The sequence below is a fragment of the Spodoptera frugiperda genome, chromosome 4 (assembly GCF_023101765.2).
Source record: "Spodoptera frugiperda isolate SF20-4 chromosome 4, AGI-APGP_CSIRO_Sfru_2.0, whole genome shotgun sequence".
Lineage (NCBI taxonomy): Eukaryota > Metazoa > Arthropoda > Insecta > Lepidoptera > Noctuidae > Spodoptera > Spodoptera frugiperda.
The window spans coordinates 1,980,299-1,998,947 of record NC_064215.1 but is presented as its reverse complement, the minus strand read 5'-3'; the positions used below and the strand labels follow the sequence as shown (position 1 = coordinate 1,998,947).

At 36.7% G+C, this 18,649-nt stretch overlaps 1 protein-coding gene across 2 annotated transcripts in view; it reads right to left on the bottom strand.

Annotated features, from left to right (window-relative positions):
• The window catches only part of LOC118272386 (uncharacterized), a 120,307-nt gene that overhangs the window by 82,356 nt on the left and 19,302 nt on the right, over positions 1-18,649 (bottom strand). For both annotated transcript variants that reach the window (XM_050693447.1, XM_050693445.1), the window contains one exon: positions 2,265-3,042. In XM_050693447.1, the coding sequence (XP_050549404.1) occupies positions 2,265-3,002 (738 nt within the window). In that variant the 5' untranslated portion in view covers positions 3,003-3,042. The remainder of the gene's footprint in view (positions 1-2,264; positions 3,043-18,649) is intronic.

The following is an 18,649-nucleotide window of genomic DNA, read 5'->3' as shown; positions in this document are numbered from 1 at the left end:
AAAAAACATGGAAAATTGCAAAAAGTAACACGGTACACGGTACGGTTCGCGAATTTCTAAACAGTAGGTCGAAGTATTGCTTCAAAAATATACTGTTACTCATTGTTTGCGCAGATGCCGTGAAAATGTGGTACAAACACACATACCCACCGATACTGGGACGACTATGTGAACCATGGACGCTGCCACAGTTATTCTAATTTCACGGAAACCGTTTAAACAATATTTATGGTTCTATTTTTGTTACATTACTGTTCATTTTTGGGGTTATATGGCTAGAAAGGAATCGAAGCCTTGTTACTAAGACCTCAGCGTCTAGCTGCGGACAGCGTAAAAGGTTGCCAGGGCTCCGCCTTAAAGCAGGAGAAGGAACGGGGTGGTTTTTAGTCAGTAAGAGTCTGACACTCCCTCTCGCCTCGCCCAATGCGGGAGAAGTCATTGGATGATTTTTCCCCTCAAAAAAAGACGTCGGTGCCTAACCGTTTTACTATCTGCCTGTCAGTATTACCAGATTGTATTTAAAGAACCGTAATACCTGGACAGTATGTGTTTCTATTGTTACTACAATAACAATATAACACATAAAACAACAAATATGTAGTTTTACATACTAAACAACAGATGACTTTTCACCGTTTTAATAGAAGAGAGTACGGAATACTTCGCAAGCGAATCCAACTCGCACTTGACGTGTTTTTTGCGAAGAAACCTCGCGTTATTGTTAATTTATTCCTTTAAGACTTTTACCATAAACAGTAAACAAGGAAACACATTGTTTTTTTTTTACCGTTATTGTAACACAAACATCTCGCCTTATTTTTTATTAGAAGTAAAGATTAGGTATATTACAGTTACGCCCACTTTTCACCAGTAATATTACTCACAATGTAAATATTACGTGAGACTACTACCACCATAGAACGGGCACAATTCTGTATATTATGACATAGTTTTAAAAATATAAATAACCTTAGTGAGTTTTAAAGAGTTTTGTAGTCGACTGTACCAAAAATCATTTTTCAAGCTAGGGGCCGAAATTGGACAAAGTTTGCCTGTGTTTTATATGAAAATCCACTCTCATCCACCGGGGGTCCAGTTTGCACTGTGTTTTGACACCAATGAGCAAATCTTTTTTTAAGGGCCGAGAATGGACTAAACGGATTCTTCGCTTTCAAATTCTTTCGCTTCATCAACAGTCAACAGTATTCTTGAAGTAAATAGACAGTACAGGTAAAACCTTATTTTGCGAATATGGAAATGATAAAGATACCAAATATAAATATTACTAATCAAATTGATAACACACTGATAGCATTATCAATAACATTTGATATCATTAACAACATAATATGTTGTTAGTCAGATGGTGATAATAATAGATTAAAACAACACTAACACTATTTCGTAGTTACATTTTATAAAACCTACAAGCTTCTGTAGAAATAAAGAATCGCAAGCGTTGTTTTACGGCAGTTTTCTGGGAGACCGTGGTATCAGTCCGGTCGAGCCGGTCCATACATGCATGGTTCTCCCAGACTTTGAAAAAAGTCAGAAGATAGTGAAAAGTGGTCCTTAAGCTCATTAATACAGAAATGCTCAAATATATGTGGTAGTTTTACAAAGAAAATGAATAACACCTCATCTTTATCCCAAATCTATTTGGGATCGTATCCAAACTCTATCAGATAAAAATAATAAAATGTGAAGTAGGTTTATTTCCTCTTTATTATACCGGGTTGCCATAGGTACAGATTTGTTTTATAATGATTATTCTTGGCAAAACCCCGTAAAAGGAAAACAAGCAACAAGAAACCGCGGACCGTTATAAATCAGTTACAATTTGATTATAATATTTATAATGTCTCCCTACAATCCTTCATTATTAAAAGTTCAAGGAAAACCATGCAAACAACATCCTAAACTCCATATTATGTTTATAACCATATAAAGCTGATAATACGAAATATTATTGTTACTAAAACTACGCTGAATAATCGGTTCCAGTTAATTTGCATGAGTAAACAATACAAGAATAAGTTTTATAACTAAATATAAAGGAAAATAATCCCACATAGTTGGATCTAATTGCATTAAGTCAGCAATTGTTGGTTAATTACATTCTTCAACGCAGTTGTCGTAGGTCGCTACAATTACCTAAATGAAAATAACTGCACGGCTGACGCAGCGACTACGTGACCGACTGCGGAGTCAGCGACAAGGGTTAATGTTCTTAAGAATTAACAGCTAAAGAAACTAATTCTTACCTTCTCACTATCTGTCGGTAGTGTGCCGTAGCCGTACCAACTCCTAGCTGCCTTCAGCCTGGGCTCCTCTCGAGGAGACAGCAAGCCACTGCCCCATCGGGCCAGTCCTTCGGCCACAGCTGCCACACTCGGCGTGTTCGGACTTCCATTTGGAGAGTTTGGAGTCGGCGCTGACTTCTCAGCGACAGGAGGCAACGTCGGACGAGCACAACCCGTCCGCCTCTCATAAATCCTCTTCAAAGGCTCATCTATATCCGTCTCCAACAACCCTTTCTTATCACTCCCCCTCTTAATCTCATTAACCCTCTTCGTTTCATCTTTCTGAGCACGCTTTGCTTCAGCTTCTTTCCGTTTAACACTCTCATTAGAGTCCTGACGACAAAGTAAAGCCTTTTTCAAACTCTCACTCGAGTCTTGTTTTGAGATCTGACCTTTCTTATCCGACTCCTTGCTAGCAGACTTCTTATCATCTTTGGATAGCAGTGCACGTTTGAGGCTATCAGTGGAATCTTGTTTGTTTATCAGTTTGCGAGGGCATTCTGTGTTCAGGGAGTCGGTCGTTTTCGATATGAGTAGTTTCGAGTAATCGTATGGAGCATGGTCGTTGGAAGGGGGGTTGAGTTCGAGCGACCTCCTGTTCTTGCGTTTGTCCGCTGGTGCGATCTGTGCCTTGGCGGGCAGCAGGCGGCGGGGGAGGAGGCTGCGGTGATCAGCGAGGGGAGACTCCGGTCGCAACATCTTGAGCGGCGCTACTGAACTGCCGCGTAACTGCACTCGCCTGGAACAAACAAACAAGTTTACATTAGTAACCAGTTTCAAACAAAGCGCCTCAAATGATACACAATACCCAATCTTCATCAGTTATATTCGGAGGTGAGTTCAACTATTACAATGCAATTAAAGTTATCACGACTTATTACGTAACATAAGAAAACAAACAGTTAATAATGATCATTGTAATCTCGTTAAGGCAGTGGAGACATTACCGTGTCAATACAATTAACTCAAAGTCGTTGTTCACATAAAACATTCCGTTGTGTGTCTGTCTGTATGTATGTGAATTCTTATATCACGTTATACAAGTGTGTCGGGAGCGATGTGAAATGTGTAAACACGGTCTGCGATAACACCGGGTATCTACAAAATCGTATATGAAACGTCATTTAAATTTATATCTTAGAGGTCTGGGTTATCAAGCGAGGTTTAAAGTTTACAAATACAACGTTTCATATGAATTTCAAAAGTCAACATAGGTGTGTTATTAATATGTATCCTCCTTCGTATATTATGACCTCTATATTATTTGCTGTTTTTAGCTTTCCGTCAGAGGTATTGCTTGGGTGGCATTTATACTTTTTTTCGGGTAAATAACGAAAGACATTTTTAAATCAGTGCAGTCGTTTCGGCGTCAGTTCAATACAAACAATCAAACATTATTTGTTCTTTACAACATTGATTTAAATTTAAATTTTCAATAACAAGACACTCAGCAGGTTATTGCACTTGAATCTTTTCTGAAAAACCCGTACAAATAAAACCTAGTATTTAATAAATAAATAGGTATTATTGATACGGGAATACCGAGTTGATTATGTTCAATTTAAGCCAATAATTGGAATCTTAGCGTTTACTTAAATAACAAGAATATCTTGGAATTGGTTTTAACGATAAACATAATTATAATAGGTAGTTATCAAACATAACATCATTAGGTAACTTCTGTAATTCCCCCAAGTTAAAGTTCATTTCCAATAACACAGGTTGAATCAATAATAAAAAGTACCCAATAAAAATGGAAAAAATTAAAGCAAAAGTACTAATAAAACTTTTCCTTATTCAGGGACTAACCCACAGACTCACTTATGACCATACAAACGAGGCATAGTTCATACCGATATTTGAAAAACACGTAGGACCTAATAAGTCCTTGCGAATTCCACAACGCTTCTAGGATCTCTATAGTTAGTACTATAACTGACTGGTTTTTCTTAGTATACTCTTAAGCATCATTCCAGATTCCAGATTCTTCGTATAAATTGTATTTCCAAGCTCATTATAACTAGAAACTAGAACATTCATAATCCCATTATGATACCGTGTTATTCTATAGAAACCATGTTATTTACTGACACAAAGACCGAACCGTTAACAATGGTCAGTAATGAGGACTTGGAGAAACGAGCAGCACATTATGACATAAGTTAACTTCGTGATTACAGAGTAATGACATGCAATGCAGTCCTTTGTTATGCACTTGCATTGAGAAGACTTGTAATTTAGACATTTGCTGTGGTAGTTGCTAGTCATAACGTCTGAGAGGTAGGAATAAGATTGGAGTGGATACTTCGAATCGTGAAACACCTCCAAAAACACTCCGGAGCTGAGGACTGCGTAGTGGGTAACGGGGTGGTTTTAGTCAGTAAGAGTCACAAGAGAGAGAGAGAGACAGTCCCTCTCGCCTTGTTCAAGGCTGCAGAAGACATTGGATGGTATTTCCCTCTTTAAAAAATCCTCCTAAAACGCTAGTTATAAAATCCAAAACATTGAAAATAAACACCCAACTTGTAAGTAAATTCTTTGAGAAACGGACCATTAATTCCATCAAGCCCGTCCTCAATTCGCAGAGATGCGACGATTACATTATTCACGTGAACTTTAATTAAAACACTACCCACTTGCCCTCTTCAATTGTAATCTACTAAACTTAGGAGAACATGAGCGAAACGAAATTACTGAGGCGACTGTTAACTTCTATCTTTATCTTTAATCTCCATTTTGTAGTTGTAAAGCTTTGTGAATGGATTTGTATTACAGCGAAAGGATTATAAATCTGGCACGACCTTTGTTCTATTCTTTTCGCAATGGCACTGAATAAGAAGACGCAAGTAAGGTTCATACCACGGTTTATAGATGTTTGTTTTGTTTATGAACTACATCTATAGGGTGTCCCAACAAGAACGCAAGATTTAAATTTTAAATAAAACGCAGATATTTTTAAAAAAATCGTGAAAACTTTATAATATCGTAAAGTAGAGAGGATGAGGTTATCTATGGAACAATACATCGGGCAGATGGCCGCCGCGGCTTTGCGGTACATACGCGATCTTTTGACGAAATTTTCATTGACCGTTTTCCATAAATGCTGCGGTATTTTATTAATACAGCGTCCAATTTCCTTTTAAGGCTTGAGTCGTCGTCGGCTTATTCGCATAAACCATCAACTTTAAGAAACCCAAAAGAAAAAAGTGTAATGTTGATAAATCACATGATCTAGGCGGCCAATTCTGGTCTTGAAAACGTGAAATAACACGACCGGGACATGACTGATGCAGCAATTCAATTGTTTCTCTGGCTGTATGACATGTGGCGCCATCTTGTTGAAACCACATGCCCTCCAAATCCATTTCTTCAATTCGAGGTACGAAAAAACTGGTTATCATTTTACGATACCGAACACCATCATTGACTGTTTGCGCTTGACCTGCCTCATTTTCAATCGTGTAGCGCTCCATTTTTAGTAACCTCGTACCTTATACTAACAAACAATAACACTTGTTCAAATGTCAAACAATGACACTTCGAATGCCGCCAAATTTAAATCTTGCGTTCTTGTTGGGACACCCGTTAAATTAATCACAATTCTAATCTTCTTTACTGGAGAATAAAAAGTCCAGGAGACCCAGCTCTTGATGAAGTCAAGCTGAAGAAGATTTTCAACAAGGATGCCATGGAAATAAACAACTTTCACTCTTTTGAATGCTCAGTTTTAGCAAATCCAAACGACTTTACACTTTCAGTATGCTTTTAATACATTGATGATAGATAACCCGTAACCCCTCTATATAAATCAACTTAGTAACTACAATATACTCCATCTTGATTATTCAAATCAATCTTAGGATTATAGCCAGGCTTTCTCCATTGTATGCATACCGCACAATGCAAAGGACGTGATAGATAAATAATGCTTTGACAGATTGGATGATTGATAATATATTGGTTAGAAATTAATTTAGTTTGAGAATTTGCTGGTAACAAATTATTATGTTAGATAGGATGATCCTTTTGCGATGGTGAATTTCATGATTCACGAATCACGAAGGTGTTTGTTAATGATACGGAGGAGAAGGACAGTGTACTTTACACGTTAAAAGTACACATTAGGTGCTCTTTGAAAATGACGCCAAGAAGAGGACAAAGATGCACTTACATATATGATTATATAGCATTTTTTATGGTATAAACCAGTAAGTTTAAGGGTTGTCAGGGAATCGGTGATTGGGAATTGGGGTAATTGAGTATTCTGGTAACCGTATTCACACAATGAAATACAACGTAATCGTTGTTTCACGTCGGTTTTCTATGAGGTCGTGGTATCACTCCGGTCGAGCCGGCCCATTCGTGCCGAAGCAAGGCTCTCTCATACTCGCATTCCACTTTTGATAGCTGATACGTAAACTTATAATTAAACTATAGCAAACTATGGACCTGTCTAGCATAGTGAATATGACACTGAAAGTCTCTCACCAATGAAATGGCTAAATGGGACTGAGAATGCAACAGATAGAAGCCAGTGGAGACATTTTAATGTTCTTATTTTCTGGACCTTTCTGGACTCTTCTAAATGAGGCGGGTGGAACTATATCAGCTGCTGAACTAATCATAATTACACCAGAAACGTTTTTAAGCCGATACTGACTTCTAATTACACAGCAATTTGTGTCTTCGTCTCCTTAAGATAAGGTAGATAAGGTATAACTTAATGGTGGCCGTGTGTCACAAGTGTGCTGTAACAATATAACTATGTATTATAACAGAAGTGATAAGCAGAGGCAGACGTGTCTCAAGACATGTACGGGGCAATAAATGATAGCGCATGCATTTTCAATAGAAATTGTAGATAGAACTGTTAAGGTATTCTGTAACTTTCAATTCAAAAGATCGAATTGTACTCGATCGCGGTCCTCCGTGTCATTGGTTGTGAGAATAATCTCGCCCAATAACATGCGAGAATGCAATCGAACTCACTTCAGACGTTCTAATTGATGGGTACAGAATTAGTCTAGCTACAGTTCTAACAATAAGTTTTACTGGTGATTGAAAGCGTTAAGTTATTTCATACAAACTAGCTAGGTATTTTGGTAGAATTAATGTTATCGATTGTGACCAAGCGAGGGTTTGGCAGCAGAATTCTTTACTTTATCGGAGGCCTGTGTGTGCTTCCCAAATTACCTGCCACGCTAGCCAGGTATTGCGTTTTTCACATTTTACTGGGCTTCACTGATTTATCAGTAAAGAAATTACACGTAAAAAGTAGGTATATCAAAGGTCAAAACATGTGATACCTAAGTATACTAAAAAATTAAGATAACGTATTGTTTTTGTTGAAATCTCTGGAATACTTATTAAGAGTTCTCGAGAAATTGATAAACAATCACAATCAATTTAATAACACGAACATATTTAAATGATTTGGAGGTAAGAAATTCAAATCTAGGCTTGTTTTTGAGGGGGAAAATCATCCAATGACTTCTCCCGCTTTGGACGAGGCGAGAGGGAGTGTCAGACTCTTACTGACTAAAAACCTTGCTTTTTGAGCCGGAGCCCCGATAACCTTTTACTTTGTCGGCAGCTTCGGATAAATCTAGATATTAACACGAACATTTTATCCATTAAAACATTAATAGAAAAACATACAAATAGAAAAACAGTTCTATGTTTTTCTATTAATGTCAATTAAATTGCACAACTAAATAAGTAGTTAATGAATATTCATTACAATACATTGTAAGCTCGATTTCCTTTATTATTATTTTATTTATCAACCAGTAATTAAATCAATACCTATTGCACTAATGTTTTAATCTCAACGAGAAGATAAGAGTGCTTTTCCGCCAGAGATGTACTATGTAGCTAGCTAAGCTGTGAAACTATGTGACAGTTTCCACTGATACTAAGCTATGTAGCAGTGCGAGTAAGATACATGTGCTATGAAGATGCGACGCCGCAAAGTAGCTGTGTGCAGAAGATGCGCTGCTCGACCACATTTAGACCTGAATTATGTATAAAATTGCACAATTTTGGTTTATTTACTAACTAGATGTAAGTATACTGAAAATAGATACCTCAACAATTATAGTGTTTCAAGAAGTGTATAAATAACTTATCTCCAGTACAGTGGAACTAGTACTAAAAACAGTAAAATCTTTGAACAATACTAGTACGGTTCACAAGAGTTTCGTAAACGCTTCAACAATAGACCATTACAAGAACATAGTAAAGTAATACAAGAATTAATAACTGAATTATCATGAGAAGCAATCAACTATGCTTGTTTTACATTAATTTCAACACCAGTTTTTGCACACAATTTCGCACGCACATAAAATTCTAGTTTTTACCGTCCTCAGAGCAAAATTGTAAAATAATTTCTCACATTTCACTACTCAAAGAAGATACGTACCTAATACCTATGCACCATCTTTAAAGATTCTAGGACGAGGTAGTTTCGGTTGAGCGTCATCTGTCACTCAATCTCTCAGTAAACAAGTTTTATTTATTTTTTAAAACATTGCCCCATACTTTAGTATATGGGTTTTAACCCATCCCGTTCCTACTTCTGCCCTTCGAGCCGGATCCCCGGTAAATCTGCAGCTCCGGGTCAGGCATCAGCCCTACTGGGCCCCATCTGTAGTGGTCTGATGGTTCTTTGAGGCGCGCGCGGAACGTCCAAAACGGTCCTATCCGTTAGAAAGTGTCCTCATTTTTAATGAATATCTATTGTTTGTCTGACTTCCAGCAACACCAGTAATTGTCTACTAATTAGGCATTCCTATACCGGTACCTAGTTACAGAATACAAGACATTATCTTTGTGTTACGGAAACCAGGTCAGTGGTGCAGAAAATTATCATTATTTTCGAAAAGGCTAAGTAAGTCACGATGGTATGATGAACTAGGGTTGTCAGATGGCCGGGATTTCCGGAATGTCCCGGAATTTTGTGTCCTGTCCCGTGTCCAGTAATTTTACTTTGCTGTCCCGGAATGAAAAAATAATAGTTTTTTTTTTTCACAAAAATGCAAAACTATGGCTGCAAAAGTCAAACCGAACGTTGAAACGCGCTCGCAAGTCGGGCTGCGTGATTTGAGGGGGCGGGAAGGCTGAGTTCTAGGTACCTACTTTTACAGTTTAGTCTCGGATGAGACACCAAAACTCAGATTCCGTTCGTGGCCGTAGAAATGTCCAGGAAATGATCAGTCTGGATCTGGCAACCCTATGGTGAGCACTAATCAGCATGTTTCTCAAGCTCTTACTTGGTGTAAGTGCTGTTGTTTAATGAGGAGTATTGTGTGTTTAATCTTTATCTTAGATCTTGATAGTCTCTGGGTATGTTTTTAATGTATGGAAACTAAGATACAGAACTACAAACTTTCCTACTACGAAGATGTAATAGCTAAGCTGTGAAACTATGTGACCGTTTCTACTGGTACTAAACTATGCTGTGCGAGGAAGACACACAGCTCGAGTATGCGATGTATCGATAGAAGGGAATCCATCCATAGCACGATTTTTTTCTCTCAACGAAGTACAACGAAGTTTTAGGCGCTCGAAATTGGCCATTCAGGCCAGGCTTCGAAAAAGGGATGGCACGGCCGTGCCGCTTTTTTTGCCCGACTTGGCGAGGGAACTGCCATACCCCCTGATATAAATGGTAGTAAATGCGAAAGTTTTAAAGAATATCACAACACAGGATACATTTTTTCCCGATAGTCATTCTAAATGTGATAATTTTTAACTTCATAAACCAATAATTCGCTAAAAACTGTAAACTGACCATCGAACCAGGCATCAGGTTAGGTAACTAACCGACACATCATAACTGCACACCTCACATCGCAATCAATAATGCACACGTTCCCCCGGGAGGAGTGACGTCACGCCCCCGATGACGTCACACTCGCTAGTTTTAACGGCGCCCGAATCAGTGTTGAAATATTTTTAGCTTTATTCAATGAAGCAGTCAAGAGTGATTAATTCGTTTAATCAAGAGCGTTTTATTTCAGATTCGAGAATAGAATTTCGATATTCTTTATTGATAGGTAACTAAGTAACTAATGAGTGTTTTGTTTCAGTGGCGATAAGATTGAGTAGTGGAGTTGAATGAAGTGAGCTTGACTGATTTTACTAATACGAATTTGTAGGTACTTTATTCTCCTATTTTTGTCTTTATCTTGTTCTTCAATTAGTCTGTAGCTTGTATCACAATTAAGTTTTCATTACAAGTAAATTGAAGAATTAGGTACGACTCGACTGCTTGCAACAAATACAATACGACCTTCAAAACTTAAAAAAGAGCGTGTTCCTTTTTAAAAGACCGGCAACGCGCCTGTGACTCCTCTGGTTTTGCGGATGACCATTGGCGGCGCCGATCGCTTACCATCAAGTGTCACGTCTGCTCGTTTGCCCCCTATTCCATAAAAAAACAAGCACACACAAATCAGTGATGATAGAAATATACAAACAATAGTGTACGAACCGCGGCAATACCTTTATAGATTTCATTCAATACTTTTGTTCAATTACAGAGCCAGCAAGAACAGCATCTTTTCTCAAAAAACAAAATACATAGATACCTACTCATATTTGATAAATTGTTTGATACCCCAGGACCTATTACGATGTAATATTACAATAACACCTACCTATAAAATCATAAATATTGATATAATCGTAAGTACATAATGACATGTAACAAAACAAATATGAATGCATATGTATGATATATCCACTTATTTACATACACAACACTGGTGCATGCGCACTTGCTGCCTGGCATTTTGATGAACTTAACCAGTTTTGACGCGCGCTTGGAACACAATTATAATATTAATCTTCTACACTCTGATAATATACAAGATTATCTATTATCTATTAATATTATTAAAAAAACAGGCTTAGGTGAGATAAGATGAAAGCTAAAGAACCAAAAAGGTTAGTTGGTTCATTAGAGCCGACCAATCAGAGCGCTGAACGCGGTCTTTACTTAAGACCACAGTTCCGTATAGTAAGAACTTTTGTATGACAAAAGAATATCTACAATAATTCGAACAAAACGAGCCTATTTTACACACTTGTCTTTTATCTCCAGACACAAAAATCATACCAGAAAACCGCCTCGTATATATGTAGGAACCTATAATAAAATAGTATATTTGATGGACCTATAAGCCAGCATATTTGTCACAGAAAATGATCCCACTTATACAAAAAGTCAAAAGATCTAGGTAAGGCCAAATCTAGACATCTAACAGGCAAAACCTTGAGCCAAATCGTAGACAAACAAAAATCGACCTTGTCCAGTCTTCGACAGCCTATTAAGGGATATTGAACGAATCGCGACAAAGATATGACGTCACAAGTCAGAATCACAACATATATTATCCTGTTTACATCGCCACCGTGCCAAAATGTCCACCACGACAGTTACAATATAAAAACAATCGTTTAAAAACAAACAGAGTCAAGAAATTTTAAAGGTTATATTGTCGACAAGAGAATAATATTTGTACTGACAGTTAACAATGGTATTGTAATGATAATGATACTTGCAAACGATAAAGTTAAATGTAAAATTTTGTGCAGACATAAAGAAAACGTGGAAAGGATAATGGTCAAATAGGGGAAATCTAAAACGTATCCTCTAAAGTCTGTCAGACTGTAGTTAAAACAACCATAGGTCAAGAACTATGCCTTTCTAAGGAATAAGCCGGTAAACGAGCAGACAGCTCACCTGATGGTAGGCAATCGCCGCGTTGCCAGGCTTTGGCGGTCAGGTATTTAAGGGTTGTTGGAGAATCAGGGATTGGGAATATTGGGAAGTGGGTAATTGGGCCTCCGTTAACCTCATTTACACAACGAATCCCAGAGCAACCGTTGCCGAACCATGGCTCTCCCACACACAAATGTCAATCAAGGACATCCAAAATAACCACTCAGGCTTCTATAATGAAAAAAAAATCCATAATGCCCATTATTTGATTGATGTGTTATGTGCATGAAGAACTAAAAAAATTTATAAATATTTTAAGTCGATCGATACTATAATTAAATTTGATACTTCAAAGTTTGAAAACAAATTAATTTTATAAAAGAAACTAGTTATTCCGGTTCAGTAGCATCTATCTAATACATATTATATTTAGGCTTAAGCTTTAGTATAAAAAAATCTACTTAACTAGCTAGCTTGCCATCCTCATAAATTCAATACGTCTTCTGTGTTATATTTTTGTCACTGGCAACAAATATTTGCACGTCAGTCCGCCATGTTTGTTTTGCTGTCCACTCCTACCCACGTTTCGTGTTTGAGCTTCGTAATTCGTATTGGATTTCATGGCACCAATATTTGACATTGACTTTAGATGGTATTCAATATCTTTAACTCCATTCTTATTAATTGATAAAGCAAATGGACACCCAATTTGACACGATCTTGCGAATTTGGTGTAGTCGTGCGAATATATTTTGGCGAAATATACAATGAAAACATGAGGAAAATACACAATGATGAAGCTTTAGCATATCAACGTTTATTACTTAGATATTTTTTGATTGAATCAGTCTAATTGATTGTGTTGTATAGAAAGATATTAATATTTTTATTGGAGGCGTTTTTACACAATACACGTGCTTCGATGGTTCAGGGTCCAATCGGATAAGTGGTTGTTTTTTAACATTACATCACACTTTATATGTAGCTAATTTGAAGTCTATAAAGTCAGTACACTTAGCGACCGTTGGTCATCACGTCAAACAAACACAATTTCAAACGTCTTTTATAATTACTGTCAATCCGAAATCGACTTTAAGAACTCCACTAACGATCAAGCAAGCACACTGCAGACATTCAAACTGCAAGCGGAAGAAAACTCGACTGATGGAGTCGATAGACAGTTTATTTATTCCTTTCATGAATTATGAACGAAAAAACAATCGAAAAGGCTTCAAAAAGGACCGTGATGAACATAAAAATAAACAAACAAAACCTATTATATCCATTTCCTGGAGACGGGAAAATATTTTCCAATCGAGAGTAAACAAACAATAATAATAAAAAAATATAAATTTATTATTTTCTTTTCTTCTTAAAAAAAAACATTGCTCCATAGGGTTTCCTCCTGTATCGTGAGTATGTTTACAAACATACAAGTTCACATACACATGACGCTTAGACCTGAAACAACAATTTGTGGATTACACAAAGGGTTGCTCCGTGCGGGAATCGAATCCACTACACGTAGCACGGCAGCCTCCACACCAACCGTGCTATTGTTAGTCAATCACCTAAAAATGGCTAAAGGGTTTTATATAGTGTGCTTTTAAGGTCTTACATAATTATGAGGATCTTTTACCCAGCCCTAAAGTAAACGATGCAGTCAAATCCCCTAAAAGCCAAATATCCCAAAATATGCCTTTTATTGCACTTAAATCTGGTGTCGACACTTGTCACGATACACGATTGACATCATATTTGTGTTTACCTTCTCAGTACATGTGCACTGACGTCACCGCGCACGCTTCGCACGTAGAATTAGCATAATTTATACTAGCACCTTAGCATGGCATAAATGGAGATAGGAACTGAGCCGTAATTACTGTTCTTATCTTTATTTCTTTAAAAACAGTCTGTAAATCTGATTTAAAAAGTCATGATGATGATGGTGAGGGAAAAGTCAAAGCACGTGATGAACAGATTGATGATGAGGAAGTGAAAGAGGAGAGAGGAGTGAAATTGGGACATTAACTTAAAAAGCTATGCAAAATATTTTTTATGTTATAAGCCGGTAAACGAGCAGACGGATCACCTGATGGTAAGCAATCGCCGCCGCCCATGGACACCCGAAACACCAGAGGCGTTACAAATGCGTTGTCGGCCTTTTGGGAGTTATGAATTTAAGGGTTGTTTGGAAATCGGGGATTGGGGAGTTGGGGGGGGTTATTGGGCCTCAGGTAACCTCACTCACACAACGAAACACAACGCAAGCGTTACTTCACGTCGGTTTTCTGTGAGGCCGTGGTATCACTCCGGTCGAGCCGGCCCATTCATGCCGCAGCATGACTCTCCCATACTTAAATTGTCCTTGGCGTACCAAATCAAAGTTGGGTGATTAGGTATGAAGTTCATTTTGTAATGCAAGATCAGCCTACTGATAAACACAGGGTACAATTTCAAGTATAAAATAAACACGAAGAACGATTTGTTATTTTGATTCAAATCAAACAATTTACATAATTCAAAAGTTTATTTTGAAAAGTAAAATATACAATTGAATGAATAAAAAATATTCACGTAAGTACAATCAACAAGACGGTTTAGGTATGCAGACGATAAATAAACTCCTAGCATACATACGTGACTGATAGTTGAAGCAGGATATTTTTTAAAGACAAAGAAAATCTAAAAACCATTTTAAATTAATTCAGAATGCTTAGAAAGTCATTACTCTACTTCACCGGTACATTTTACTAAACCAAACGTATGTTTAAATAATCTAAATAATCTGCATTAACATCTATGACGTCAAAAACAGATTGATAGACAGCTACAGATTACAAACTATGTATTAAGTTATAACACACCTCTTTTGGCTGAAGGTTAAAATTGAATTAATTTCGTATTGAAAATTGAATACGATTTATCCATACCAAACAATTTTTACTCCATATTTATGACGATGAGAAAAAGAAACTTGTAGATAGACTTTATTTTATAGATCTAGATAGTATAGGTAGTTCGGAACATTAGGTCACTAAACAAGATTTACAAGGCAGTCGCCAAAGAGGCGAGGTTTGCGACAATTCTATTCTCATTAACGACTTCAATAAAAAAAAACAGAATAGAATGACTAAATCAGAAGTAATAAAATACCATTTCGCTAATAAAAATCCATAAAAACGTCTCAAGCATTACTAGAAACTTGGAATAACCAATTCATTACATAAGAGGGATAGAATGAAGTTTCTAGAAAATCTTTAGTAATAGAACTTTATTATTTCCACAGTAACCCTTTTGCTACTATTATTTTATTTTATTTTATTTTCCCCCACTAAATCCAATCATTTTTATTGAACGAACGAGTCAAACGCTTTACTAAAATCTGGGCAACACTAAATCAATAGAACACTCGAAAAATAAGCCTTGAGGCATATTTGTCTAATACTAAAATGTAGTCTAGCTGCCTAAACATAAAGATTATGTATTTAGTTGGTTGTACATACATTTGTATTCGTTCTCCGTTTCCTTACAAATGTGTTTGTCAAATATCGACACGTTGGCGACCAACCTTGTTTGTTTACTGGCGATGGCGGCCCGCCCACGGTGTTTATAGTACTGTGAACTGTGATTTAGCACTGTTTCCAAAAGATTTCTGCTATAATTCTAATTTATGGGTTCTTTCAGAAGTCTGTAGAATCAATAAGTTTGCCCTTTGATGTCCTTTAAAAATGCGTGTAGATAATATTAGATTTTCACCTGATTATCAGTTTCAGAGAAAAACAGGGTTGTGTATGTATGTCATGTATGATTCATAAATTGAATTAATGATCATATCAAGAAACAGGTTATTCGAGTGTTCATAGAATTGTCATTACATTATTACGCGTTTAATTTGAATTCATGAATAGGTCTGTTGAGTAAACAAGTTCTTAGTTTTTGTTTACCTCAACATCAACATTAATTTCTCTTATTCCTACTAATCTTTAATTAAGTCCCACCTAATGTTCTTCCCTATTTCAATTCTAATTTGCCGCTTCTTTCTGACTATACGCTATTTTACTATCTCTACGTGTGTTCGTGAGTTTCATTCCCACAAAACTATCAAAATGAACGTGATTTAAAATTGAAAACATTTCCAGCCAAAAATATAAGCTGTAACATGTTTAATTTATTTAAAAGGCCATGGAGTTATGACCTGGGAGTGGATATGTATGTCTGCATGTGTGTATAAATGTAACAGTACCTATGTATGGGCGTAGCCATGTTGGGGAGAGGGTGGTAAACCCCACATTGATCCAGAAAATCGCGACCACAATTAATTGGCGGTTTTACCTACCTGTTGTAGGTTATAGTGGATATAGAAAATTAAATGGATGTGCAAACTAAACAAACTGCTATTGGTTTTGTTTCGGAATTTTCGGTAGTAGTGAAAATTATGGATATTTCTGGATTGTAACTGTGGAAATAGGTTTAACCTCTATTCCTAACACTGTCAATGGGAAAGAAAATTAACAAGTATTTAAAATATTTTCCCATGTTTTGTCCTTAACTCACATTTTTGCTTCAGCACGCATCATATAGGTTTATCATCAAACAGCACATACACATACAACAGTCTATAAGTGGCCACTGCTGACCAAAGACCGCTTCTCGCACGTCTTGAGCATTAATCACAACGCTTGCTCAATACAATTTCAAACATATAATTAAAAATTATAAGCCCAGGTTTCCTCATGATGTTTTTCTTCCTCATTTATCAGTGATATCAAAATAGTATTAGAAAGTACATATAAATCGGAAAAAAGTCATATTGGTACTAGCCGTGGCCGTTGGTAGGTTTCCCACGCCCTCATTCCTTAGAAGCGGACGTCGCATCGCATGTAGGCTGCTGATGATGCGGTCCGTACGATGCGGATCAGTGGACGCAGTTGTACGAGTTTCTATACGAGACAAACTAAAATCCGTTGCGTGTGATGCGTACGATGCGGGCCTGTGGACGCGTACCTTTAAGCCCCCGGGCCAACACTTTTTTTTAATGGGGGAAAATCATCCAATGATATCTCCCGCCTTGGGCGAGGCGGGAGGGAGTGTCAGACTCTTACTGACTAAAAACCTACTCCTGCTTTTCGAGCCGGAGCCCCGGTAAACCCGCTAGGTAGTCCGCAGCTCCGGATAATTCAAATTCTTCGTCAAATTCAACTGCTTATTAGACTATCAGACAAAGAAGTAAGTCAGAAAGATCAAGAAAGAAAACAGTACAACTTCCTGTTATACTATTTCATGGCCGAATGGAAAATATTTCGTTGAATAATATTATCGGTTGCCACGGTGGATTTAACCTAGTTATTTTGTTTATATTTAAATATAACTGGCATTGATATTGTATTTATATCCATTAAAAAAACCTTCTAAATAATAAATAAACATTCGCCTCGTGTGTATGTAAGTTATGTGTGGTCGATTGTAGGGTTGAGTACGTTTTATTGCTTTTTATTTCAAGTTAATTAGCATTTATGTGTAGCTAAAAATATCACAATGAAAGAAATTATCACGTGTGATTCGCTGTGCTGAACTGACCTATAGATTCAAGTCATAGTTCTCATTTCTGTTCTTGAAAACCAGGGCACTTACTCTTGAAACCAATTTCAATGTCAATGCAATTTCAATCCAATAAGATCTCAATAATTATTTCAATGTCAAAAAAAACTATACAATATACAACCCCAATCGTAGTTGTTAAAATGGCATTCAGAGTATGGAATACAAAGCCAAACTCAATACCATTTAGTTCATTCAATATCCATTCAATACGGATGCAATCAATGGGCGGTAATGTTGCAACTAAAAGAGTGTGACATTTAACAATATCAATGTCGATCGATCGTAATTGTATTCCAGAGTTTCGGGTGCTAAAATTTTCCATAACACCACGAATCTAAAATAGCCACAATAGTTACTATGTAACAATTATACAATTTTGTAAACAAACATTTCTCATTTATAAATACCAGTATTTCGCCTACGCACCGTTGGTTGTACGCAATCCGATCCAAAAGTTGGCAAACATATTTTCTACCTCGATCAGACGATTATCATCAATGGAGCCACTTGGGTTAAGCACCATTGTGCTTCCTACAATGACTTTAAAACTATCATGATGACGAATCAAAATAAAATGATGATGTTTACTGATGAATAAAAAACTAAACTGTATGTTAAGTTTCTCAGTAGGATTATTAAAATAGACTGATTAGTGCGTGTATGTCGTATGAATGTTCTAAGTAGGGGAATGTGTTAATTAAATTTTGTTATCTACATGCGAAACAAGGTGTTAGTTTCAACGTTTATAAATAGCTCGAGAATGGCTGGATAGATTTTCATAAGCTTTGATTTTGTTTGTATCCGGTATGAAATCAAAATGACAAATTGTAACAAACTTCTTCTTCATAATAACTATTTCCGTCTGCCAAATTAGGCTGATCAAGAAGTAGAGAACTAATCTATTAAATACTTAAACTTAGACATTCATGAATTTGTAACTAGGTACCATAAATCTAGGTTTTGGAACTGACAATTTAAGCCAACTACCTTTAGAGATTATAAGCGTCAGTGA